Below are 24,241 nucleotides of genomic sequence, written 5' to 3' on the forward strand. Positions count from 1 at the left end.
GGGAGAGTCACGTGCCAGATCAGTAACCAGAAAGCTTGACCCTTGGGCACTGTGTGCGTTTTTGGGTGACAACTGTGAGAGCGCACTGTGCCCTCTGGAAAATTTGGGCGGTGTTGCTTGACAGAATTTCGCGTTCTCACAGTGAATGCCATCATGCAATCACGTCGCTCATTTTCCGACAAACTTTGCCATCAAACCGTTGATTTTTCGTTGCGCAGTCCATCAAAATTTCAAGAGCGACAATTCAGTTTGATTGCTTTTTAAATAGACTTCCGTTTGATAGATACCCCCACCCTGGGTTTTTTTCAGGTCGACTTTTTGCCAGATGCCCCATTGAAGTTTGGGACAAAACTGCGACCGACGAAACTCGCAGCTCTCTCACTACCTTATTAAGATATCCCCACAGTGCACGGGGTTGACCTGTCGACGCGACCACCCCCACCACCACCACCACCACCGACCTACCCGGCACAACACCACCACAAACCATGACCTCGCGCGACGTTCACGATGTTCTCAATCTCCCTTCCGATCACTCGGGCGCGCCCCGACCATCCAAGAAGCAAAAGACCAGCGCGCCACGACCAAACCTGAAGGGATTAGCTCGCGAAGTCCAAAACCTGGGCGGCGACAACCCAATAGCCATCGTTCCTGAAGTTAACTTCTTCAAGAAGCGCCGCTTTGCGACAAGGAAGCCGGTTGCGAAATGGGAGCTCAAGGCGTTCACCAACTCGGCGAGGGGAGACGACGGCGCATTGGTGCTGAGGCATTGGAAGAGGAGGACGGATGATGGCGCGCCTCCGGTAGAAAGTGCGCAGGATGGGGATGGGCAACAACAGCGGGGAGGGGGGGAGGGGACGCCAGCTTCAGGAAAAAGGGAGGAGAAGCCTGAGGACTCGGCGTTTGCTAAGTACAATGTCAAGGTCGTTGTGCCTCACTACACCGAGGATCAGTATCACTCCAACCTCCAGAACAACGACTGGACAAAGGAGGAGACGGATTACTTGTTGGAGCTGGCAAAGGATTTTGATCTGAGGTGGACGTTGATATGGGATCGGTATGACTTTACTCCAAAACCACCCGGTAGTGGTGGTGATGCGGCAAATGGGGAGGATACCAGCACGGCGGTGGTGCCGGCCCCAAAACAGCGGAGCATGGAGGATCTCAAAGCGCGATACTACGAGGTGGCAGCCAAAATGATGGCTGTTCAGAAACCGGCGCAGTACATGACCCGGCCAGAGTTTGAGCTCTACGAGATGATGCAAAACTTTGACCCGGAGCAGGAAAGAAAACGAAAGCAGTTTGCGCTCAACACTCTGTCGCGCTCCAAGGACGAGGCCCGGGAGGAGGAGTCGTTGCTGCTAGAGGTCAAGCGCATCCTCGCGCGCACGGAGAGGTTCAACGAGGAGCGCCGCGAGCTCTACAACCGGCTTGACTACCCGGCCACGGACTCGGACATCAATTCGTTCAAGACGTCGGCCGGGTTGCAGAACCTGCTTCAGACGCTGATGTCGACGGATAAGAACAAGAAGAGGAAGAACATCATGCCTGGGGAGGGCGTCAGTCCCAGCAACAACTCGGGTGTGCCGAACAGTGCGGTTTCGGAGACGAACCCTGCCAATCGGAGGGAGAGCATCGCCGCTTCTGCGACGTCGAATAATCATCACCATCATGCTCGTCGTGATTCGGATGCGAGGACACCGGCTACGCCGGCTGATCCGACACCTACGTCGGCGGCGGCGGCGGCGGCATCGGCGGCGAATAAGAAGAAGGGCGGGGGTACGCAGCAGCAGCCGGAGAGGAGGAAGTTGACGCAGCAGGAGGAGCAGGTTTATGGCGTGTCGTATCATGACAGGCTGGGGAGCGGCCCGACGTTTCGGTATGAGAAGATTAACAAGCTTTACAGCCACAAGAGCGGGCAGCAGCAGCTGCGGATTACGAATGCGCTTAGCGAGCTTGACTTGCCGCCTAGGCTGGTGATGCCGACGGCTGCGGTGACGGCGCAGTTTGAGGTGCTTTGGGGGGCGGTGACGGCGTTGGTGGATTTGAGGAAGATGAGTGATCGGTTGGATGGGGAGATTAAGATTGAGGAGGCGAAGAAGGCGGAGCGGGATCGGGCCAAGGGTATCGCGGCCGAGAAGGAGGGGGAGAAGGAGAAGGGTGAGGGTGGTGGTGGCGGTGGTGATGGTGCTGCTGCTGGGGATGGGGAGAAGGCCGGAGAGAAGACTGGGGAGGGGGGGCAGACAAAGGAGGATGGGGAGAAGAAGAGGCCCGGGAGTAGTGGGAGTTTGTCTGCTGCTGGGCATAAGAGGAGCGCAAGTGTGTTGAGCGCGGCGAGTGATAAGAGCTCGAAACGGCAAAAGAAGTGATTTGGCCCAGGTCTTGGACTACCGGAAATGGGAGTCTGGAGGACGGTGGAGGAGTTGTACAGATAGTAATGATATATTTGGGAGTCACCACGCTCTGTGTACAGTACAATATCTCTGCCTGATCCATCAGGACGTCCAGTGCATTGCTCGAAGCGATGTATGTGTTACTTCCCAGTGCCAAATGCTATCTGGTACATGACTTTGGTGTAGTCAAGTTGACGTGTTCTATCTCCAAAGTTGAAATTTATATGATCTACTAAATAGCTGATCTGATGATTGCAAAATGTAGAGTGATACCTTACCCAAGTAGGTGGCAACCGGATTTATTGTCACCTTGATTCGAGTGTGTCAGTGAAAGTTATGGTTGAGGAATACACAAGGTTGAAGATGAATAAAATGAAACTGAGATGAAGGTAAGTGGACCAAGAAAAAAAAGATGACAAAGAAGGATGGAACTGCATCTGAAGGGCTTTGGTAGCCGCAAGGTGCAAGTATGGATATATTAGGTAAAGTCAAAACAAACGAAGTACAGTATGTGAGTGCGTGGTGAGTGGTCGATGGAGCGAGTGTGGATGTGCGATCATGCTCCCGCGGTAACATAGGTAGGGATCGTTGTCAAGGGATGGCGAACCGGATACTTGGGGCTCGAGCTACGAAACCCGATGTTGTGATGGTTAGCTGGAAGGTAGAAAACTGGGCAAGGCATGCTTGGATTGCAACAAACACCTACTTTCGACCTCCGGTTCAAGGTAGCAGTTGCGAAAGCATTACCTATCTCTGAATTCCTTCAACTGTGTTACGCGGAATGCCATCACTGCTGGACATAAAGATGGTGATTGAACTGGTCATCTTCTATGGTACTAAATTGACAACAACTAGACTTGTGCATGACCTCCATTTCTTGCTGTGGAGAATACTTTGTGACTTGGTGTCATGTGACGATAATACAGTGTGAGTATCATGAGAGACAACCTGCTGTTCAGAAAAGTCCAAGACGAATTGATCATGACAGACAATTTGCGATGCTTGGGCGGCTAGCCGGTGCATGCGTTTCAAGAGATATCTCGTGATGTTCAACTCTTGAAATGTATGGTACATTGATTTACAAAGTTCAACAAAGAGACAGATTGCTTCCTAACGGCGGCGGCATCTATAAAAAGCTCAGCAAGCCCCCAAGCGACGGGAACAATACCCGCCGACGTCTTGGCTTGCATTTCCTCGAGGAAGAAAGGGGTTCCAGGACCAAGCCTATATGCAGGTACATGTCTTTCGTCACGATCCGGGGAGAGCGAGGCTGCTCAACCGTGAGGCACGTACTCGAGGTTGATCATGCACCAGTACCAGTGGTCAGTACCTTCGGAGATTTACTGACATCTACGACACCAGACTTGCGAAGCTGTCGTCAGTGTCTGCATCTTGAGATCTGTGATGAGGATGTTGAAGGCTGCAGGCGCTAATCGTGAGACGACCTACCAGCTGGCAGGTAGACATGTGATGGTATAAGTGATTAGTAGATGGTGTTAGCGATGGTGGGGGACCGTTGGAATAACATGGGGTTATGGCATGATGTGGATATGCCTAGATCTGTAGTCAGAAGATATATATAATCTGCCCTGTTGATCTGTCCCAATAGCTCTTGACCTTGAACCGCTGGTAGCTGCACCCCGTCGGATGGTTGGACGCCACCAAGGCTTGCTGATAAGAGGTGTGGTGATCGAGTTTCGAAACAGACATGTTTGACCCCGGATCTTTGCACACCTCACATCAGAAGGGTATCCGGGGAAAGAGGTGTCGTTCAATCTGACGAACCTTGGGCACAAGAGCGGGAGATGTTCGGCGGGTCGAAGAATGATGGGCCAATGAGAGGGCCGTGATGAGATCTGAGATGCTATTCTAGGTAAAGGTAAGCGCCGTGCGGCGTTAAGCAATGCAGAGCCTCACCACATACCACAGTACATATGGGTTAGCCCTACCCACTTTGCAGTCAGTTCAACGTCCCGTTGTTGTGGGCGCCAAGGGGAGTTGAGGTTGCGCAATGGATGCATCATCTGCGGCCGATCGGAAGGCCACACACAGCGGACACGGCCGAGAAGAGAATTGAGGTGTGCGGGGGAGAGCCTCACGGCAGGCAGCTAGGCGAGACGCCGCGACTTAGACGCCGTCGACTCTTCCCGTGTCTGCTTCTGCTGCTGCTGCTGCTGCACGACATGAATTCTCCAAGAACGGTGATGGTACCTGCATTTACCTAGACTGGAACTAGAAACCGGGCCTGTGGTGTTTTGGAATGCTTCTAGAAAAGATAGACGCCCAAGAAAGCATGTGGTGTTGGACCAGGCTGAGGTAAATCACCTGTTTCATTGGAGGTTCAATGATGCCGTCAGGTACAAGGCTGACACCATGACTGGAAGGCAGGAACGACTTGCAAGGCACAAACAGGCCACAACCCACAAACCCTGGCTGATGATTGCAGCCTAATAACTATAGAATGATAGCCACACAGGCATCAACCACGCCTTCTCGGTTTCGGCCTTCGACGTCAGCGGAGCGGACTTGGCTCCGAACCCGAATGGACGAGTCGCGATGTGAAAGAGAGACATTAGCACCGAAAGAGCAAACTCATCCGGTCGAGTTGTTCTGGCGGTCAGGAGAGTGTCGTCGACGGCCCCGCATCGGCCCGGTCTGACGAGGTGACCGTTCCGATACTATTGTGGGGCCAAGAAATGCAAACCTCTTACATGAGTTGACACGCCGAATACAGCATCCACTTTGCTGACGACACCACCGAACATTATGTGCGTCTGCGCCTGCTGCCGTCCCTCGCACCACACACCGCTCAAACGTCCTCCTCCCAGACCTCCCTGCCTGTTCGGTGAGAATTTGCTCCGTCATCGATGGGGTCTGAGGTTGCGAGTCGCGATAGCCGCAGCCTCAAAAGGTTCCAACTGCATGCTTCATCACGGGACGAACACTGCTGCGGCGGGGCCACCTACCGGCTCATTCGCACGCCTCCCATTCGATGGCAACCTGTTTCTAAGAATACCTTGCTCGATTATTCAAAATCCCGACTTCTCATAGGTCCTGCCAGATCTGATTTCCAACCAATCACAGTCAAGATCCTTCCATGGCCCAGGAACAAGGAGTTGGCGATGGCGGTAAAGCAGCTGCTGCTGCTGCTGCCGCGGTAGTTGGGCTTCCTGTTTCTCCGGCACCTAGTCCCCCTTTCGCCTCGAGCCTACTCAGCAGCGCAGAAAAGACAAAAAGCGCGCGTCGCAGAGCCTGATATTAAAGGTCGCAATTTTGTGCATGAGGTGCGAGATGGTGTTCTATAATTATCATCCCATGCCTGATCCCTGCTGCTGCCCTGACCACCGCTTCTCGGAAGATTAGCGACTGTGGGTTTCATCCTCGACGTCGATGCTGCAGAAGCTGGGTTCATCAGAGTGTGGGGAGGGCCGTGTCTCTCATCACAGAGGAGTGACAGTCCAGGAGCGCCGCAGAGGCACAGGGTTTAACACGCTGAGTTATCACCGTCAGAGGGGACGCCATGTCCTCCACAGGGTTGCTCTGGTCACGACGTGGTGGTGGTATTCCAGCGTCGTCTTCCACAAAAACCGCACGTTGCAAGGCCGGCGCTTGGCCTGATTTGGTCCAAAAGGCCCTGACGGTGCAGCATTGGCGACCGTTTTCGTACGAGCTGGACTTCAGCCGAGGCATTCTTCTCTTGGTCAGATGAATCTGCTAGAGAGGATGAGGTTGAAGGGATAGGAAAAGATATCGTCACCAGATCGAAATACAACTAACTTGGTACAATACAAATCGAATCTTTCAGGTACCAACACCAGTCGTCGCAAAACGATAGCAGAATGGGGATTAACGCACCGCGTCAAATTGCATGAGCACCGACCCCTGTCACGGCCCATCATTGGCCCTCGTTGTGAGACTCGAGCTCGCTTCACACGCTCCCATCACCACATCACCGGCTGGCAAATCCTGCTCGACTCCTCAGGCCCCTTCTGGCCCCTCTGGTGGCATTCGTTGGCCCCGGGAGCGGGTGTCGTCTTATCTCTTTCTCGAGTGTAAAGAAACAAACAAGGTCCGATTCGGGGCAAGCAACGGCGGGGGTGAGGTGTCCTCCACGGCCGCCGGACGGCACACACACACACATAGGCACACACACACAGGCACACACGGGGCGGTGGGGTAGAGATGCTCAAAGCCCAAGCTACGTGACGACAACGCTTCCTCGCTTCTGCTCACTCTGCTGCAGGGGACGGTCCTCCGCTCCAACGCACCTGCAGCCCAATATTGACGGCTCATTCAGGAGTTTGGAACACGTCTACAGAAAAGCTGTATTGCCAACTGGCAAATCAGGTCAAGCATCCTGATTGCATCGCTTTCGGGTGGCGGACGGGGGCCATCTGACCCGCAACTCCGTTCATCTTTTGTCAACCGTTTCCTTGTATCTCGCACGCACCAAGCGCCTCCAGATCTTACTGCCAGGGGTTTGCCCTGGAGCGATGTGTGCGCCAAGACACCTGCTCCAACTCTTTCTGAATAGACGGCGACGAGCAACTCAGTTATGGTAAAGGTACAGTGTTGCACCACCAGGTCAGATACAGAAGACGACAGCCGCAACCCTCTCGGCTGCGCATACTCGTCGGTGAAGGCAAGCGATTCGTCAGTGAGGAACCACTCCGACACTGTCGACTCGTGCAAGTGAGATGTCGCACAGCTTTTATATTGGCTCCCTCCTTTCCAGCCGCGGTGAAGCCAGGACTCGGTAGGTGGACTCGCCTGAGTGGCGGCTCTGATCGCTTGATCGCTTGCTCGCGCGAAAGCCGCTCTTACAGATCGCATAACACCAGGCAACTCTACACACTTCCACCACAGCCGACTGACTTGGCGAGCCCGGCTGGCGTGGGCGGGACCTGCTTTGGGGGACCAGCAGTACTAGTTAATGCTAGGCCACAGCTTATCCGCCTAGTCCGGCCCGGTCTGGGAATTAACTTACAATTGGTGTAAGGACAGTTGAAGATATCCGCACCCGCCATGTGATGTGATCCTGATGTTCCCTACGGAGTAACATGTCAGTTCTCACAGTCTCACTTTGGAGAAGGAGAAGGTCTCAACAACCCCTGTCGTGAGTGTGCCGACAAGAATATGGCTTGGCAATGCCTTCTGCAAGTGTCCTGGCCCGGCCGGTCATGATGGACGGGAGGGACAGTCCTTTCCGCACTTATTCCCAAGAAGGCAATCCAACCCTGGCCCCAGCACGCTGCAGCAACACGCACACCACCACACGGCACGCACATCAAGCAGAATCAGCAACCAAGGTTTCCGTCACAAGGTACCGACCGGTACGTACATGTCTCCCCGGTTAGGCGCCATGCCACAGCACCCTTCCTCATTCCAGCTCCCTGCTCGGGCGTCTGTGCGACTCGTGGCAACCCCCCCAGCACCAGCTGCCCTTGCATTTTTGACGCTCGTCTGCTGTGAACAGTTGACGAAAGCGAGTTTCTTCCTTCTTCTTTAGCTTTACCACATCTGCAGCAAAGCAAGCCTGGAAGCCCCGGGCTGTCCGCGATCTCAACAATACCCGTAGATCCGACCGGTCTTTAGCTAAGCCTAGCTTTGAGGACTACCCTTAGTCCGCCAGGGGTAGTATAAGCAACCGCCAACCTCCACGCACCAAGCATTGTGCAGATACAAGATACGGAGTACAGATACAGAAATACCGTATTACCAGAACCCCGGCTCCTGCTGGGTACGAGTACGGTACGGTACCAGCCTCCCCACCCCATCCCACCCCAATCCACTCCGTCCACCCACCCAATCCATCCCCGTCGTCCCCATCACTCCCCTTCCCGACAGGCGCAGCGGTGTCCGTAATCGCGCGTTAAAAGGGACCAAGCGCCCACACCCCAAACTTCCTGTTAAAGGCTGGGGTTTTGGCTCAAATTTCCTGGCAGCACACGTTACGTTGCACGCCCCGTCGACAGCGCGCAACTCTCTGGCTTTGAACCACCGAGACGAAGGACGGGACTGGATAGCTGGACAAGAGGAAGGGACCAGGACAAGGACAGGACAGGGAAGGACAGGACAGGACAGGACAGGACAGGACAGGACAGGACAGGACAGGACAGGACAGGGCAGGACAGGACAGGACAGGACAGGACAGGACCGACAGGGCGACGGCGGCGGCGGCGACCCGGCACAGCAGCTACAACAACACATCGAGAGCTCCGGACACTCTTTCGCCCAAACACACCTCGCATTTTGTTCTGCAGCAGTTTGCAGCTTGCGCAAATCAACACTCACCAGTCGGCTCTGGATAGCACCGTTCATAACCCTCTGACGTGTCATTTCATCTCATCATCTCATCAGCAACAGCAACACACAGTCTTGCTGAGAGCTCAGAGAAGCTTGTGGGAGCTACCTTAGCTATTGTCAGGGTAGGGAGCTCTCGAGCAGCAGCAGTTCCAGTCCGCGCAAGCAGTGTCACCGGCCCCAGGTCCGGCGACAGCATAACCTATTTCCACCCGGGCGAACCCAACGCTGGGTAACGGACGCACGAGCACCGACCGGTCCTCCTCCCCCCCGCCTTCCATCACTGGCGCATCGCATCCGGGAAATCCTGCAGGCTGATCACACTTTTTTTTTTTTTTTTTTTTTTTTTTAATTTTTAAACGCTGATTCATCAGTGAAATTTCACGATCCCCAGACCAGCGCATGGTCTCTTTGAGTCGTCTCATCTATCTGCCACACCACTCACCCCCATCGCCACTACTTACGACCTCAGGCACAACCATCAACACTCATACTCACCATCACCCAAGCGCCGTCAATCAGCTGGCTGTTTCACTAATTCACCCGCCGGCTCATAGCTTTGTGAACAGCAATGTCGACATTTACAGCCCTCAATGGGGGCTCACCAAGACCTGCCGAGGCCGTGAACGGGACGGTCGACGCGGAACGAGGGCCCGGCCAATCGGCACCCGCAGATCCCAGGCCTGCCGCCGCTGAGAGCTCCACCACCAGCCAAAGGCACGACAGGTTCCCTTTTCCAGGGCAATCGTCTCTCTCGTCGGCATCAGGACAGGAGGGATCGCACAAGAGGAAGCGCTCAAACTCGGAGTCTCCAACCAGGGAACGCCAGCCGACTCCTGCCTCGAGAAGGGAGAGGTCCGAACGGACAGACCAGGCAGAAGCCACCGAGCGGGCCGGCAGATCAGAACGGAGAGATCGTCCTGAGCTGTATGGCGCTCAACGGGTCCGTTCGGAAACTCGCGACGGTTATAGCACCCCGCGGAGGGAGAGCTACCGGGGTTATGGCGACGAGAGAAGGGACGAGAGACGGGAGGATGCCGATCACTGGCATTCACGAGAGGCGAGAGAAGAGCGCAACTCCAGCTACGAGGGCCCTTACTCGGCAGGACCCGTATCGGCCGTCTCTGACGATCAACCTGGCGATAGGCACCGGAGAGCCACGAGCCAGGGAGACAGCGCCGACTATGGGGATCAGAGCCCGGACGGAGACGACCGAGGTATGTACTCGGGCCAGTACACGCCGGAGCAGCGCAGAGATGGGGTCATCCAGTCAGATCCCAAGAAGCGGAAGCGCAATTTCAGCAACCGCACCAAAACAGGCTGTCTGACCTGCAGGAAGCGCAAAAAGAAATGCGATGAGACCAAACCAGAATGTAAGTGTTGTTGTTGTTGTTGTTGTTGTTGTTGTTTTTTATATGGGCCTCGATATGTGGTCGCGTTGGGCCCGACCTGTTTTGCTGAGGGCTAACAATCCTGCCAGGTAACAACTGTATCCGCGGCGGGTTTGTTTGTGCGGGATATCCCCCGCAGAGGGGAACATGGCAGAAGCCCGAGGCCAAACCGGCCCAAGTCACCATTGAATCGAAGGACCCCAACTACGTCCCACCAGGTGCCTACGGGATGCCTCAGCAACCACCATACCCCCGGGAGCCGCTTCCGGGTCCGCCGTCCAAACGCGACTCGATTGCTTATAACCGCGTCCAGCCCACGCTCCGGATCACCCCCCCTCAGGGTCGCCCATTACAGTCTGACGACGATAGACTAACCGCATCGACACTTCCGAGCTCCGTGCTGAGCCCTGACAACAAGCTGTCTGCTCTTTCTTCTGCCTACACTTCATCAGCCTCAGCCATGTTTCCCACGCCCATCAGCGCCGTCACCAACTCGGCCCTGTCTGACCGGGCACCCAAGGAATACCAGAGGGTGCCGCCCCTGCATGACCTCACTAGGACCGACCCCGAGCAGCAGCAGCAGCAACAGCAGCAGCAACAGTCTCAGCAGTCGCAGCCTCCGCCATCTGCATCAGCGCCTCCTCCGCCGCCTCCCCCTCCGCCACAAAGCACCACTGTTGCTCACCCTCCTTATAGTTTCCACACAGGCAGAACGGCCACCCCGCCCACAGCCCAGGTCGCCCCTCCAGCCCCGCCGCTATCGTCGTCTGTGGGTGGCAGCAGCGGCGGGCCACAAGCCACCGCTCAGCTGGCCCTATCCCACACGCAATTTCCCTCTGACCGTCCCCGTCGCGAAAAGGAAGAGATGCTCAACGGCCGACAATACTACCCCTTTGACAAGGAGCTCGTCCTCGAGCGCGAGCGCTGCAACGCGGCCTGCTGGCGCTTCAACAACTCGACCAACCCCAACATTGGCGTCTCCCCAGCCGAGCGCGCCCGCCTGTTCAGAGACATTCTCCATCCTCGCGAAGGCGTGCACCTCTCGCCCACTCTCATGTCCCCCGTCACGCACACGGGTCGGGTGGGCGACAACACAGCTGTCGAGGCGCCCTTCAACTGCGACTATGGGTACAACATTCAGATTGGAAACAATGTCTCGATTGGCAGAAACTGTCTGATCAACGACGTCTGCGAGGTCCGGATCGGGAGCAATGTCATTATCAGCCCGAATGTGTGTATTTACACGGGGACGTGCAGCACCGATCCGCGGAGGCGGGCGGGCAACAGCGGGACGCAGTATGGGAAGCCGGTGGTGATTGAGGATGACGTGTGGATTGCGGCGAATGTGGTGATTTTGCCTGGGGTGAGGATTGGGAGGGGGAGCACGGTGGGGGCGGGGAGTGTGGTTACTAGGGTAAGTTTTATTTTCCAACAACATGAAAGATTGGGATATACTGACAGACGGACAGGACGTGGCGACGTATAGCATTTACATGGGGTTGAAGGCTGGGCATAGGAGGGGGATTGCTTTTGTCTGATTGAGCTAACCATCCATCTCTGGTTTCTTTTCTTTCTTTGACGCTCGCATCAACATCATTCATTGGAACAACAACTAACTGGGTATTATCCGGTCTTTTTTTTTTCTTCTGTTTCTTTAAGCTTGTTGTAATCATCATGTCTTTTTATGATACCCAATATTTGATGTATTTTTTTTTCTGTCAATCATCTTGTAATGTATGCTAGGAGCCGAAAGTGTATCATGTTTCTGTTGTTTCATGGGAGGAAAGGGAGGGGAAGGAAGAGGGGGAGTGTGTGTCTGTGTGTGTGTGTGTACGAATAGCATCGGCTGGGCTGGTGGCTGTGTACGGGTAAGGTATGACAGTTAGGGGAAGGGGGTATCAGAAAGGGGGAAGGGCAGGGGAGAGGTTGAGGAAATATAAGTTTATTGCTTACTGTCTGTGTACTTTGTTTGATGGTCCAATGTCTGTTGAATGCTCAAGTGTTTACCGTATGACATGCATGACTGACTGTATTGTATTTTACAGCTGTCTTCAACCATAGTATGCAGAGAAGAGGCACGGTTTGAGTCGTGGTCGTAATTTTAGATACCTTGCAAGGTCTATCACGGGCTGATAGGGGAAGGCGGGGGGAAGGGGGGTTAATATGGCTTTTTATGTTGTTGGTTCTTTTGTTTGTCGGTTGTCTACTACTACCATCGAGCGCACTATATGGCGATCCAAAAGAGGGAGGTCACAGATTCGGGCTGGGCGATGTGGTGATGGGGAACTTGTTGTTGCAGGAGGAAGAAGGGTCAGTAAATGGGTTAGTTGGTACATCCCGCGCAAGGTGAGATCTGGGTGTGTATGACAAGCTGCCCGATGATTGGGCGGTGCCAACTGCGGATCAGCAAGGTTGGGTGTCCGGACGGAATAGGTGATTGCTTGCATTTTCAGGAGAATACTGCTGTCTGCGTCTTGTAACGGAGGGGACCTGTCTTGAGGGTTTGTATGAGTAAGGCCGTCTCTCGTTGTCTGCTGTCATGATTTCACCGATTTACACCGGCCGGAATGATACGCCCACCTTTGTATGTGTAATAAGATGTCCATTGCAGATCGTTGCCCATTTTCTTGTCCCAATTGCTGCGTTTTATGGTAGGTTTGCATTGTCCAACGACAAACCTCCAGAGGTTCATGATGTCTTGCATAAGTAGGTAAAAAAAAAAAGAAACCTGCCTTGCCCTCGCAGCAAATCCACTGAATATTTTCAGCTCATTCTTCCCTCGACCTACGGACCTAAAACACCCTCTCACCTCTTGCCTTTCTATGCATGCCGCATCACCATTCCATTCCCTCGTCTAGGTCCCACCTCCAAAGAAGACAAGAGCAGCCAAATGCCACCAAGCGGCGTAGCCCCCGCGGCCAGCAACAGTGACTGCGCTTGCCTCGTCACCTCCCCCGCTTCGTCTGTAAATTCACCAGTAAACTGTTCCGGTTGTGTGCTTTTACCTACCTTATCTCGAAGATAGTCAGCTCTGTTTCGGGGGGTGTGATAAGTTATCTATGCGTCCAACCTTGCAGGTTCTGTTGTGCGTGTAACCTGGAACCATCAGGCCGAGATCCGGGACCACCACCGCCGCCGCCGCCGTCATGATGAGGTCTGTTGGTGGGAACCCGGAATCTTGACGCTGTGCAACAACAGTTGCTGGTAATGGAGGATGGGGGTGCAAGACAAGCGACCAGCATAATATGGGCTGGCCGCCGGATGTGCTCGGTTCAGCGCGGACGGGAGGGAGGGCTCTGGGGTTGCGGTGTAACGCTTCGCTCTTGGTCTTTTTTTTTTTTTTTTTGCGTTTAATGGTAGAGAAGCGGTCGGCTTTTGAGTTGGGGGGGGGGAAACTGATAGTAAGGCAATGGGAGTTGGCGGTGGTCAATAGTGGCCGGGCCAAGAGGCCAAACCAAACAACACGTGGGATAATATGACGGGACTAGATGGCCGTCGCGGGGGGGGGTGTGATTCACTTTATTATTTCGGTGTTGGACAGGCTCTATAATGTCATAGCAAACACAGTCAATGTTGTTCGAGAATGGATGTCGTTATTACCGGTCCTATTGCAAAACGACGCCCACAGACAAGCTCCATTGTCAGAAAGAAACCAAGTTTTTTCGATCCACCTACCTAGGAAACACACAGCACCCCTTATTCAAGCAAACCTCTTGAATTCATTGCAACTTGGGGGCCGGCTGAAATACCCGGCCCCCATTACCATGTCTCAGCTTTCAGCTTTCTACCAGCATTAGTTTAACATGGCAGTAATATCCTGCTAAAGAACCCTCGACGAGAAACAAGGCCGCCTCAACTCTGGCGGAGCTAACGCAAGTCACAGGTACGCAAGTCCGTCTGTCGTTGCCGTCGACCGTGCCGCACCGGCACGGCACACCCGAGCGGCAGAGTGAGATTGGGACCGGGGGATCTTGTTATTTTTGAGAATACTATATGAGGTCAATGTATAAGAACATTTGGGCGCGAATTGGCGGGGAACTCTACCTCTGCGTGGGGGGAAAGAGGCGCGGTGATGGCGAGGTGAGGCCGGCGGATGATGCTCTTTATCGGTTTGGGCCCGAGGGGAGTGATCATTATTTAGGTGAGTTGATATTGGATCGGGTTATGGGAGGAGGGTGTCGGACTTTGGGAGTTTGCTTGTGGTGTATTTTGTTTCTCCTGGGGGTCGGTGACGAAGATAGAATGCTGTGGTGACGGTACGATACGTCGAGCGACTGAAGGTTCTGAAGAGACAACCATGATGTATGAGTGAATAGTATATATCAAACTTCATACTTGAGTTCTGAGGCCAAATCTACAGAGTGCTGAATAACGGATGGCTCGTTGGTGCCTGGCTCACTCTTCGTAAGTTGACCAACCGCGAGCCTGAGTATAAAGTGTTAGGCAATCTGGAGATAGAATGCTACGTTGACGCAGCTGCAGTGTACATAGTAGACCTTGCATCTTGTATCCCCATCGGGATATCGGATCCAACCACACAGTGCTACAAGGCCCTTACAGTGTAGACACACCACTGTAAGAGCCTCAACCCATAGAAAACAAACAGTCCTGGCATGGAAATCCTTTGACCCCCCGATATGTCTATTAGTGATGCATCTATACCATGCGTTTGTGAAGGTATGCCATCATCAACACCTAATCTCAACGCCCCCCTTGCTCACGGTCAAATACTTGACTCCCTTGTAAGGTTTCATGTGCTCCACCATCCCTCTACTCTTCCTCGGGTCAATAATGATGCTCTCAACCTTGATACCGCTCGGCAGCCACCCTTTGACAGCAAAACTAACCAAAGCCGAGCTCGGCATCAAAATCTTATTATGCGCCTGTCTTTTCTCGTCCCGTTCCGCTTCCCAAGCCTTATCCACCCCTTTCTCCTTTGTAGTACTCGTGACCGCAATGTCTTGATACGGCTCGTCGTAGTTATAGCCCCCACCACCACCACCAAACCCAAACCCAGTCGGATCACCCTCCTCCCCCTCCTCCGTCACCTGCTGTCCCACAACCGTACACCTCAACACAAAAGCAGACATGCCCTGCGCCAGCTCCTTGTTGCTAATCGTCCACTCCAGCACCCTCTCCCCAGGGTTATACGTCGCATCCCCTTTACTCGGCCTAATCTCCGGTACATTCCTCACATCCGCCGGCAACGGCACGATAATCACCAAATCATGCAGCGAAGGGGACGCCGGAGTCCCGGCATTCGGAATCCCAAACCCTCCTCCCGGCCCACTGCCACCCCCTGACCCTCTCCCCTGCAGCCCGGTTCTCGCACCCATCCCCCCTCCTTGCACGCTCCCACTGCTCCCAAAAACCTTATTCAACTGCACCCTCACCTCAAAATCCGAACCCGTCAGCCCCAACCCCGTCTTCATCTCCAGACTAACTGGCAGTTTCACATTCCCCGTAGGCGGCTTCCCGTCCACGTCAAAAGGAAGCAAATCAACCTCATACCCCGCCAACGTAAACCTCCCATCTGGCGGGACAAAGCTCAACACGCCAGGTTGTTCCCTCCACTTTGCCAGTCTGACACACGGGTGAAAAACAGGCAAATCAACGATCCCCTTCAGGTTATGCTTCCCCGACGGCCCGCTCAGCGTAACCACAATATCCGGCACGCCCGAAACCTTGGTCGTGAACGCTATCGTACCGTTGGCAAACGCCGCCAGCGGTCTCCCCGACGGCGCGAGCGTGACCGACAGCGTCTCCACCACATCGGCGTAGAGCTCATTGGAAGTGTGCCGGACATTTGCCCTCCTCCACGGCAGCGCGGGGGTGTTTTGTGATATGAGCGATGACGACGACGCAGCGCTGCTTCCCATACCTCCCCCCAAACCCCCGGCAAAGTTCTTCCCCGCAGATAGGTTCAACCCCCCCAGTAGCTTGTCCACCCATCCTTCCACTTCGACCATGTCCCTTAGTGCGTTTGGTTCGGTGGTGTTGACCGTTCCGGCATCGCACATTTCTGTGAGGAGCTGGGCGACGACATCGTAGTTGTTTTCAATTTTGTGAGCCAGGAGTGGCGCGCCGAGGAATTCTTCAAAGGAGTCGACGATGCGGTGCAGGAACTCGAGGACGAGGAGGGGTTCGACTTCGGAGGAGGTGGTGATAAGGAATAAGAGATTGGCGTGGGCGAGGGAGAAGACCAGGGTTGGAGGGTTGGTCTGGGGGAGGTAGATCAGGTTCGGTCGTGGGGTGGGATGGGAGAGGTAGAAGGGGAGGAGGTAGGAGGGGGAGAGGGGACGGGATGTGTAGGTGTGGGAGAGGATTGGGCTGCTTTGGAAAAAGGTGTCAGCAGAAGAAGTATAATTTAAAGTGGAGAGATACCTTACTTGTGCTCGTCGTAGATGTGAAGCGCCTCGATGACCCCGTTCATGGTGGGCAGCTTGGTTAGTGTGTGGTTGAATGTGGTTCAGTTGGGGGGAAGCTGTTTGTTGGCGGGCACTGACGCAATGAGCTGTGGGAGCTTGCACCTGCACGGGTCCTCGGTGTGCCAAACGCTTGGCGCGCGACAAGGCCGTTTTGACAAGTGGGTCTTGAATTTGATGTTCCTGAACGTCTCATCCTCGAGGTCTCTCACTCCGAGTCAAATAACACCCATAACTCACATCTACATAACATCTCACAGAAATGGCCAAAGACGACATCCCACGCCTCTCCCATCTCGACAGGCCCGAGAAGCTTGAGGATCTGCTCAAGCAAGACAGAGATGACGACTGCCTTTCGTGCAGGATAGTGGGTATGTTTTCGCCTTCTGGTTCATCTCATGCCATCTCCATGGGCTCATGTTCTAATCCTGTATAACAGGCGGCGGTGCATTCTTGGGTCTTGCTGGTTACAGCTATCTCTCCGGTCAGCAACAATTACAAGCACAAGAGGCTGCCATCTTGGCTTCAAAATCGAGATTTGGTATGCGCAGCAGGAGTGCCGCCATCACGGGTCTCTCGTTAGGATTGGCCTATCTGGGTCTGTATAGGCTGTTTAAATGAGGAAAGGGAGGTGATGGAGGGACGAAGATGAGCAATCACCACTCAATTGGGAAGACACCAGCTGTCATCTGACTTGGGCATTTCAAGATCTATGTCTCTTCGAATCCAAAGGGACCAATGGAAAAGAACACCGCCGAGCCAAGTCAGGGAGCCAGAGGGAAGACAAGTCGTAGGAGGAGAGGGTGTAGAAAATAGCCTGTACCATAATGTGTATATTACCATCTATTGCATCCACACCACATCCTACATACATCGGGCTGAACGCAGTACAGCAAGGCATAGAACAGCTTGTCGAAAGCAGAAGAAGAATGTCAAAAGCTCACCAGCCAAACCCCAACACCTTCGCCATCCTCCCCCTCCCCCCATCCATATCCCTTATCTACATCGCCTTCTTCCTCCTCCGACACCACTTCTCCCTCAGCACCGAACTCACCCACTTCGTCATCTTCATGCTCGTCGGTCACTGGCTCAGCTGCCTCTTCATGCACATTCTCGGCGAGTTAGCCCCCAGGTTCGGACACAAGCTTGGACTTGCCATCATCTCCCTGGTCATCCATCCACTCCGTCTTGTCGGTGGTTTCAAGTCACTTCCTGTGGCCATGCCTGTGTGGCTTGGTACTTTAAAAGAAACGGGGGATTACCGATGAATGCCAGGAATGGTTTATTTGTGGGTACCCAACTCAAAAAATGGGCATAGATGGGGGGGAACGCCTGCTTGTGGGATAACGTCCAAAACAGATTACAATTTTGTCCTGAGATAAAGATTTTGAGCTCTAAACACCACATGATTCGTGTCAATGCATATTCCAAAGAAACATTCTGCATAACATACAGCAAACAGCCGCTCCCTCCATCATGTTTCTAAACAAACGAGGGAGTCAAGGCCTTTTCAAAGAACCATATGTACAGTACAACCTCCACACACACGCACACAAGGACAAGACACTCTTTTTATGGGAGATGGAAAGTTTTCCATTCCAAAACTCCCACCAAACCTCCTCTTCTAATAACGCCCCCAAGACTTTCCCACCAACCCACCAACCCATAAACCCCACCCAAAACTCACTTCCGATACCACATCCTCGTAATCTTGGTATTCCGCATCTTCCTCTGCAGCTGAAAAATCCCATACATCAACGCCTCGCTCGTCGGCGGGCACCCCGGCACATACACATCCACCGGCACAACCCTATCACACCCTCTCACAACACTATAACTATAGTGATAATACCCACCCCCATTCGCGCACGACCCCATCGAAATAACCCAGCGCGGTTCAGGCATCTGATCATACACCTGCCGCAACGCCGGTGCCATCTTGTTGGTCAGCGTACCAGCCACAATCATGACGTCCGACTGGCGAGGCGAGGCGCGGAAAATGATACCGAGCCTGTCTTGGTCGTAGCGCGGGGTGGAGAGGTGCATCATCTCGACGGCACAGCAGGCCAGACCAAAGGTCATGGGCCAGAGGGACGACTGCCGGCCCCAGTTGGTGATGATGTCGAGTGTGGTGCTGTTGAGCACATAGTTAGCAACGGGGGTGGGGAAAAGTGAAAGGGGAGGGGGGGGGGAAATGACGTACAGCGCGTATTGGACAAAGCCCTTGGTGCCCTCCTGGCTGGGAAGGGGAACCTCCTTTCGTTCATGGAGCTTCGACAGGCCGTATCCACCGTGAGGCTGGACAGCGCCGGCGTCCTTGCGGGCTGACGACGAGATGGCCGCCGCGGCGCGGAGGGGGACGAGCTGGGTCGTGGTAGGGCGTGCTGTTCAAGAGTTGCAACAATGATTAGCCTTGTGTTCCTTATCCCCCGTCCCTCTCCCAGCAAGCACATTCCCCCCTCTGCCCAAAACATCCAGCTCAGCTTACCTCGCAGCGCCAGCGAGACGCCTGTCCTCGCGGAGGCAAGCATCTTGTCCGTGGTATAGGTTGTGGTAGGTGGTCTGGAATTCGTCGTCGGCGTTCCAAGCCTCAATTGCCGGGCCCCGAGCAGGCAAGTCGTACGAGGTAGCGGAGTGGTTGTTGAGCGGAGAGGTTCCGAAACGGCGAGCAACTTGGGGAGATTGGGAAAAAAAAAACCCACGAACGAACTCGATCTCTATCAAAGGCTGGGAAAGTGGCGGTTCGACGTTGATATCCCCGAGCGCTTTTCGCCCTCTCTCTTTCGCCCGCCCGCCGTGCAGGGGCCAGGTTCTAAGCACAAACTGGCGGGTTTTGATTGGTGGGGTCGCCTGATTGTGGGGTACAAAATGACCCGCCTTTCGCAACGCTCGGCATTTTCCGACCTGTTTTGAAGCTATGGCCAGCTTTGAGCTCTGATGGCGGTTCTAATTGGTGACGACATCACTTGATGTTGAACCTCCCCTACGTTCCGATAAATCTCATCAAGAGTTACTTGGTGTACAGACACCAATTCTATGAACAGAGGGAATTTAGGTGACTTTTGACATGATTATCCCCATCAGCAAAGAGGATCTCTACCCACAAGACCAATTAAAGACATCTATGCATTGCTGACATGGAAATGCAAACAAATGGGAGGTCGACCTCCAATCTAACATCTCAAGCCTCGACGATAAATACAACAGATGCTAACAATGAAACCCAAACAACACACGCACCTCATTATCAATGTCGGCCCATCACAACTTGAAGGCACCGCTGGTATGAGGTCCCTTGTGCTCCACAATCTTCTTCCCATCCAACCCAACAATCTCACCCTTTCTATTGATCACCTTGACACCGCCCTTCTTGAGATCGTTCATTGTCTCCCGTTGGGCCTCGGCCTTCTTGTTGACAGGCTTGTTTGCATCAAGGCCACCGGCCTTGCGGATGCGCTCCTTCTCACGTCTACGTCTCCTGGCCTTCTCCTCGCGGCTCATTTCCTGCTTGGCCACTGGCAAGCCGCTCTTGGCCACAACCTCGCCCTTCTCAGCCGAATCCTTGCCTGGCGCGTAGACCTCCTGGGGCGCAATCATGCTCTCGCCGCCGGCAACACCCTGGGCAGTGGTGGGTTGAGCATCCTCCATGGCCACCGTAGCGACATCAGCCACGACGGTAAGAGTGGGAGCCACAGGCTTGGGCTTGTAGTGCCAGCTGCTGAGAGCGTCAAGCCGGGCGCTGACGTCCTTCCACATCTGCTTGATCTCCTCTTCGTCCTTCCGCGTCTTGTCGTCAGCCGCGCTGACGTAGGCGTCAGGGTTGGACTCCTTAATGTGCTGCTCCTCGTATATCTCGGCCAAACTTTGCTTGCCCTTGGTGTCCTCGATATCCACCAGGCCGCGGCGGGCCGAGTTCGGGTTGCCAAAGTCATCGGGACGGCGGCGAAGAACTTCGTCGAATTCGTTAGCAAGAATGCGTCGCTTGATGAGTTCCTCGATAGACTCGGAGACGTCCTCCGTCATGACTGGTACCGGCTTGCCGGCATGCTCAAAGTCAAGATCCTCCTCGAGTAGCGAGTTAATGGGACGAGCCTGCGCAGTGGCCTCACCGGATAAGGTCCAAGCTCGCTTGGCCACCAATTCAGATTCGAGTTTGCGAATTTCATCCGCAATCTTGGCCCGTCTGCGCTCGTGGGCGGAACGACGGGATTTGGGATTTCCAGCCGAGGCATCAGACAGAGCGTCTTCCTCGGCGGAAAACTCGGACAGATCATCAAAGAGATCACGCTTGACATCGTTCTCGGCTCTTTCCATATCCTCCTCTGTCGGCTGGAACGGCTTCTTGGGCATGTATGGTTTTCTCTGATTGCCCGTCTTCTTCTTTGCTGGTGGCGCGAAGAAGTCCTTGTAGTAGATGTCGTTGGCGGTAAGGTCCATGTCCATATCGTCAGCACCGGCAGGCTGGTCATCATCACCCTCGTCATCCTCGCTGTCGCTGAACTTGGCCAAATCTGCGAGCTCCTTCTTGCTCAATACTGGTCCCTCGTCGTCCTCGTCATCATCCATATCCATGTCATCCATGTCCATGTCCGAATCCTCATCCTTGGCCCCCTTCTTGCCAAATTTGTTGACTGCGAACGGGTCTCCGTGCCAATCGACAGCCTCCTCGTCGCTGGCGTAATCTGTATTTGGATCTGCGCGAGCATCCTGGTCCTCGAACCATTGGGTTTGCTTGTTGAACTCGTCTATTGAGAAGAAGCCGTCGTTGAGTCCGTTGGGGTCTTCAACGAAGTCGGCGGCTTCAGCTTCAGAGTCTTCTTCATCCTCATCATCTTCTCCGTCCTCTTCAACCTCGGCCCCTTCCTCTTCTTCACCCATCTCCTCCTCGTCCTCATCTTCGTCATCGTCTTCATCTTCGTCGTCATCCTCGGCTTCCAAATCGAACATGCTCTCGCGTTCTTCGCCAATACTGGATGTCTCCTCGTCAGAGTCCTCAGTATCGGCCTCACTGCCCTCGTCAACATCGGAAGATGCGCTCGCGTCATCCTCATCGTCCGATCCAACTTCAAACCCATCCTTGCCGAAACCCAGGGCCTTGGCCTCAGCGTCTTCTTGCTCAATTTCGTTGTTCTCCTCGAGTTCTTCCAGGACCGATGTCGACTCCTGAAGCGCGCTGCTGATGATCTTCTTTGCCTGCTGCCATACTTGATCTGTTTCAAAGCCGTCGATGTGCAGTTTTCTGATTTTTAGAATGGCGCTCTGACCGTAGCTGCCGTCTCTCTTGCGCTTCTTCCCAGCCTCGCGGAGCCTCTGCTGCTGTTGATCGCTAACCGGGCCAGCCAGAGAGTCGAGCGTCTCTTTTGCCAATTGCAGCGAGCCGTTTGGGAGCAGAGGTGGGGGCTGCAGGAAAACATGGCGGTTTGCCGGGGCAGTCGAGTCGAGGAAGAGGGCGATGGCCGAGCTGGGCCCGAGGGCGGCTACACCGTTTTGCGACATGGCGGGAAGATTGGTGAGGGTGTGGGAGGTGGAGGTGAGGTCCGAGTTGCTGCCTGTCGACCCTGCCATGCTTTTTGGTTCTGGCGAATTGTGGTTGTGGCGTCGCGATGCCCAAAAGTCAAAATGCTGTTGCAAGGCAAATTTTGGCCGCTTCTTTGCTTCCAAAAAATCTCGGACGGCCTTTGAGCCCCACCACAAAGCTGGGCAGATGCAGCCAATCATGAGCTTGCCTTTGATACGGTAAGGCTTATCGCAAGGCCCCCATTCAAGAGCCTTGCAGCAGCACCTCGAGAACTTCTCCAAATTCACAGATCATTTGAGCACACTTACAATGACATGGATGTCTTGTTCTTAGGTCTTCATTCTCACCAATTGAATTTGTCTGCCTCTCAACCATTTATGGCACAGTTATTCCATGATACGCACACCTACAACAGCAGCGACGGGACGTTTGCCCGATGGCTTCACCCGCATCTTTTATCTCTAGCATCAAGTCGACTTGAGTAGAAATACCAATCTGAACTTGACCACCTCGAAACCACACCACCTTCGCTGCATGGGCTGGCTCAAACAGCACCTAGTATACGGGCCGCGATGATCTTCTCCTCCAATGGTTATCTTGCCGACGGGAGGCTTCCCGGTCATTACTCCGGATCGCCCACAGCATGAAGCGCGCATTCACTATCAACGACTCTACTGAACGAAAGCTAAGATTACTGGCCAGCTCCCCATCGACACCTTCCAATTCGAAATTCGGGATGGCGTTTGTGCAGCCGGAATCGCAGAAAAAGTGAAGATCGCAAAACTCTCTCAATCGTGGCTGGTTACAGCACATCAAGAACCCCGCAAAGACGACCGGTATAGCCTTGAGCAACTCTGATCACGCATTATGAAGACCAGCAAGCCGAGCCGACAGCAACGACGCTGAAGCAAGAGACTTCTTCCGGGCTGCGCGATGTGCGCCGTTCCCCTGTTTCGCTTCGCATCAGACACAAGCCGTGAAGTATACGTAGAGATATCTGATGCCGTTAGGCCTATAAGAGGCAGACACGCGTATTCCCGAAGCTATGTGACGCTGAAAAGCTTCTTTCAATCTTCATGAGATGGTCACGAGACAGTCAGGCATGTCGTGCTCCTCAAATCTGGACTTCCACCAATCGATGCCTCGAATGGAGGAACCGTCCCTCATCTTCAACGGCGCTGACCCTGGCCTCAGATCCTGGCCCAGGCCCTCTTGGTGTCCAAGCGGGGGGAAGCACCAGCTACTGACGCTGCGCAAGGATTGTTTCCGTCTTGAAACACCCTTGGTCACTTGTCTCTAATCTTTTGGTGCTCTATCTGTCCATGTACCCCAGGACGAAGCAGCAACCCTCTCTCGACTCGTCTGCGTAACCGGCCGATAACGAAAGTCCAAGATGAACTTTTGGGACAAAACAGATGGGCAGACTCGACCATCTCTCTGCAGGGGACGGGAAATGTCCCGAAGGAAATGCAAGGCCCAAGATAGCGTCGTCGCTTTGGTCGCTTGAACGGGTCAAGAATTTCTTTCCAAAATATTCTCAAGTCTGAAGAGGCCGGCGGAAGCTGCCGCCTTATACGGCAGTGGCCAGTAAGATGGACGAATTCCCCCACGTGGAGGCACTGTCCGTCTCAGAGGTCAAAACTTTTGGACCAAGAACATGAATGCTACTCTCCCGACGGTACTGCAGATGCAGAGGAAAACGACATGCCTATCCGCCGAATCACGGTTGCTGTAGAAAGTCCTCGCTTGCGTGAGGTAGGAGGTTTGTCCTCAAGATATTATCCCAGAGGGCGTGTCAAGTGGCAACACGACTTCTTGTCACGCAATGCGAGTCAGTATTTTACCAAAGCTCTCTCTTGGCTTTAGACCGTTTACGTAGCACCAAGACAACGGCAAGCCACGACGGGCATATTATCATACAATCCTAACTTGGCACTCAAAGCTATGAAGCCGTTCCCGTCCCGCCTCTTCCTCTGCTGTCCATCGTCGAAGGGGACCGATGGCCGGAGGGAAGACCGGCAGCTACGGAGCTTGATCAGTCAGTTCTGTACTCTGTGCAGACAGTGGGTAGATCTGATCTTGAGATCTCAATTCCCAAGCGAAGGGTCGGAAAAAGAAGGACAAGCCTTTCTGTAATGCTTCCTAGCGCCCTACCGGTACGGAATAGGTAACTGTGATCGTGTGTTAAGTATGTACACAGACTCGGTTGGA

The 24,241-nt window shown here is 54.0% G+C and overlaps 6 protein-coding genes across 6 annotated transcripts; 3 read left to right on the forward strand and 3 right to left on the reverse strand.

The window, feature by feature from the left end:
- Positions 1-488: 488 nt before the first annotated feature.
- On the forward strand, positions 489-2,369 carry SWC4 (swr complex subunit; the record flags this gene model as incomplete). Its single annotated transcript, XM_062878530.1, has 1 exon — positions 489-2,369. The coding sequence occupies one exon, from the start codon at positions 489-491 to the stop codon at positions 2,367-2,369; it is 1,881 nt and encodes a 626-aa protein (XP_062732021.1).
- A 6,898-nt stretch (positions 2,370-9,267) lies between these two features.
- On the forward strand, positions 9,268-11,625 carry QC761_402530 (uncharacterized protein; the record flags this gene model as incomplete). The annotated part of the gene is made up of 3 exons (XM_062878531.1): positions 9,268-10,069; positions 10,177-11,501; positions 11,557-11,625. The coding sequence occupies 3 exons, from the start codon at positions 9,268-9,270 to the stop codon at positions 11,623-11,625; spliced, it is 2,196 nt and encodes a 731-aa protein (XP_062732022.1).
- Positions 11,626-12,791: 1,166 nt separating this feature from the next.
- QC761_402540 (uncharacterized protein) lies at positions 12,792-16,578 on the reverse strand. Its single transcript, XM_062878532.1, has 2 exons — positions 16,477-16,578; positions 12,792-16,420 (listed from the first exon to the last, which is right to left on the reverse strand). The coding sequence occupies exons 1-2, from the start codon at positions 16,518-16,520 to the stop codon at positions 14,776-14,778; spliced, it is 1,689 nt and encodes a 562-aa protein (XP_062732023.1). The 5' UTR covers positions 16,521-16,578; the 3' UTR covers positions 12,792-14,775.
- Positions 16,203-17,391, forward strand: QC761_402545 (uncharacterized protein). The gene is made up of 2 exons (XM_062878533.1): positions 16,203-16,883; positions 16,952-17,391. Exons 1-2 carry the CDS (start codon positions 16,775-16,777, stop codon positions 17,131-17,133), a joined length of 291 nt encoding a protein of 96 aa, XP_062732024.1. The 5' UTR covers positions 16,203-16,774; the 3' UTR covers positions 17,134-17,391.
- Positions 17,392-17,866: 475 nt separating this feature from the next.
- Positions 17,867-19,043, reverse strand: PaNUO19.3 (PSST subunit of the respiratory complex I; the record flags this gene model as incomplete). The annotated part of the gene is made up of 4 exons (XM_062878534.1): positions 17,867-17,906; positions 17,966-18,646; positions 18,716-18,896; positions 19,001-19,043. The coding sequence occupies 3 exons, from the start codon at positions 19,041-19,043 to the stop codon at positions 18,196-18,198; spliced, it is 675 nt and encodes a 224-aa protein (XP_062732025.1). The 3' UTR covers positions 17,867-17,906; positions 17,966-18,195.
- Positions 19,044-19,773: 730 nt separating this feature from the next.
- Positions 19,774-22,077, reverse strand: MPP10 (U3 snoRNP protein; the record flags this gene model as incomplete). Its single annotated transcript, XM_062878535.1, has 1 exon — positions 19,774-22,077. The coding sequence occupies one exon, from the start codon at positions 22,075-22,077 to the stop codon at positions 19,774-19,776; it is 2,304 nt and encodes a 767-aa protein (XP_062732026.1).
- Between the last annotated feature and the right edge of the window lie 2,164 nt (positions 22,078-24,241).

Source organism: Podospora bellae-mahoneyi, chromosome 4 (assembly GCF_035222275.1).
Source record: "Podospora bellae-mahoneyi strain CBS 112042 chromosome 4, whole genome shotgun sequence".
Taxonomy (NCBI): Eukaryota; Fungi; Ascomycota; class Sordariomycetes; order Sordariales; family Podosporaceae; genus Podospora; species Podospora bellae-mahoneyi.

Bases quoted from the DNA above. Each gene is read 5' to 3' on its own strand.
- QC761_402540 (XM_062878532.1), bottom strand. From the start codon at position 16,520: ATGAACGGGGTCATCGAGGCGCTTCACATCTACGACGAGCACAA. The intron at 16,421-16,476 runs GTAAGGTATCTC...CTTTTTCCAAAG, and splicing joins CACATCTACGACGAGCACAA to CAGCCCAATCCTCTCCCACA.
- QC761_402545 (XM_062878533.1), top strand. From the start codon at position 16,775: ATGGCCAAAGACGACATCCCACGCCTCTCCCATCTCGACAGGCCCGAG. The intron at 16,884-16,951 runs GTATGTTTTCGC...CCTGTATAACAG, and splicing joins CCTTTCGTGCAGGATAGTGG to GCGGCGGTGCATTCTTGGGT.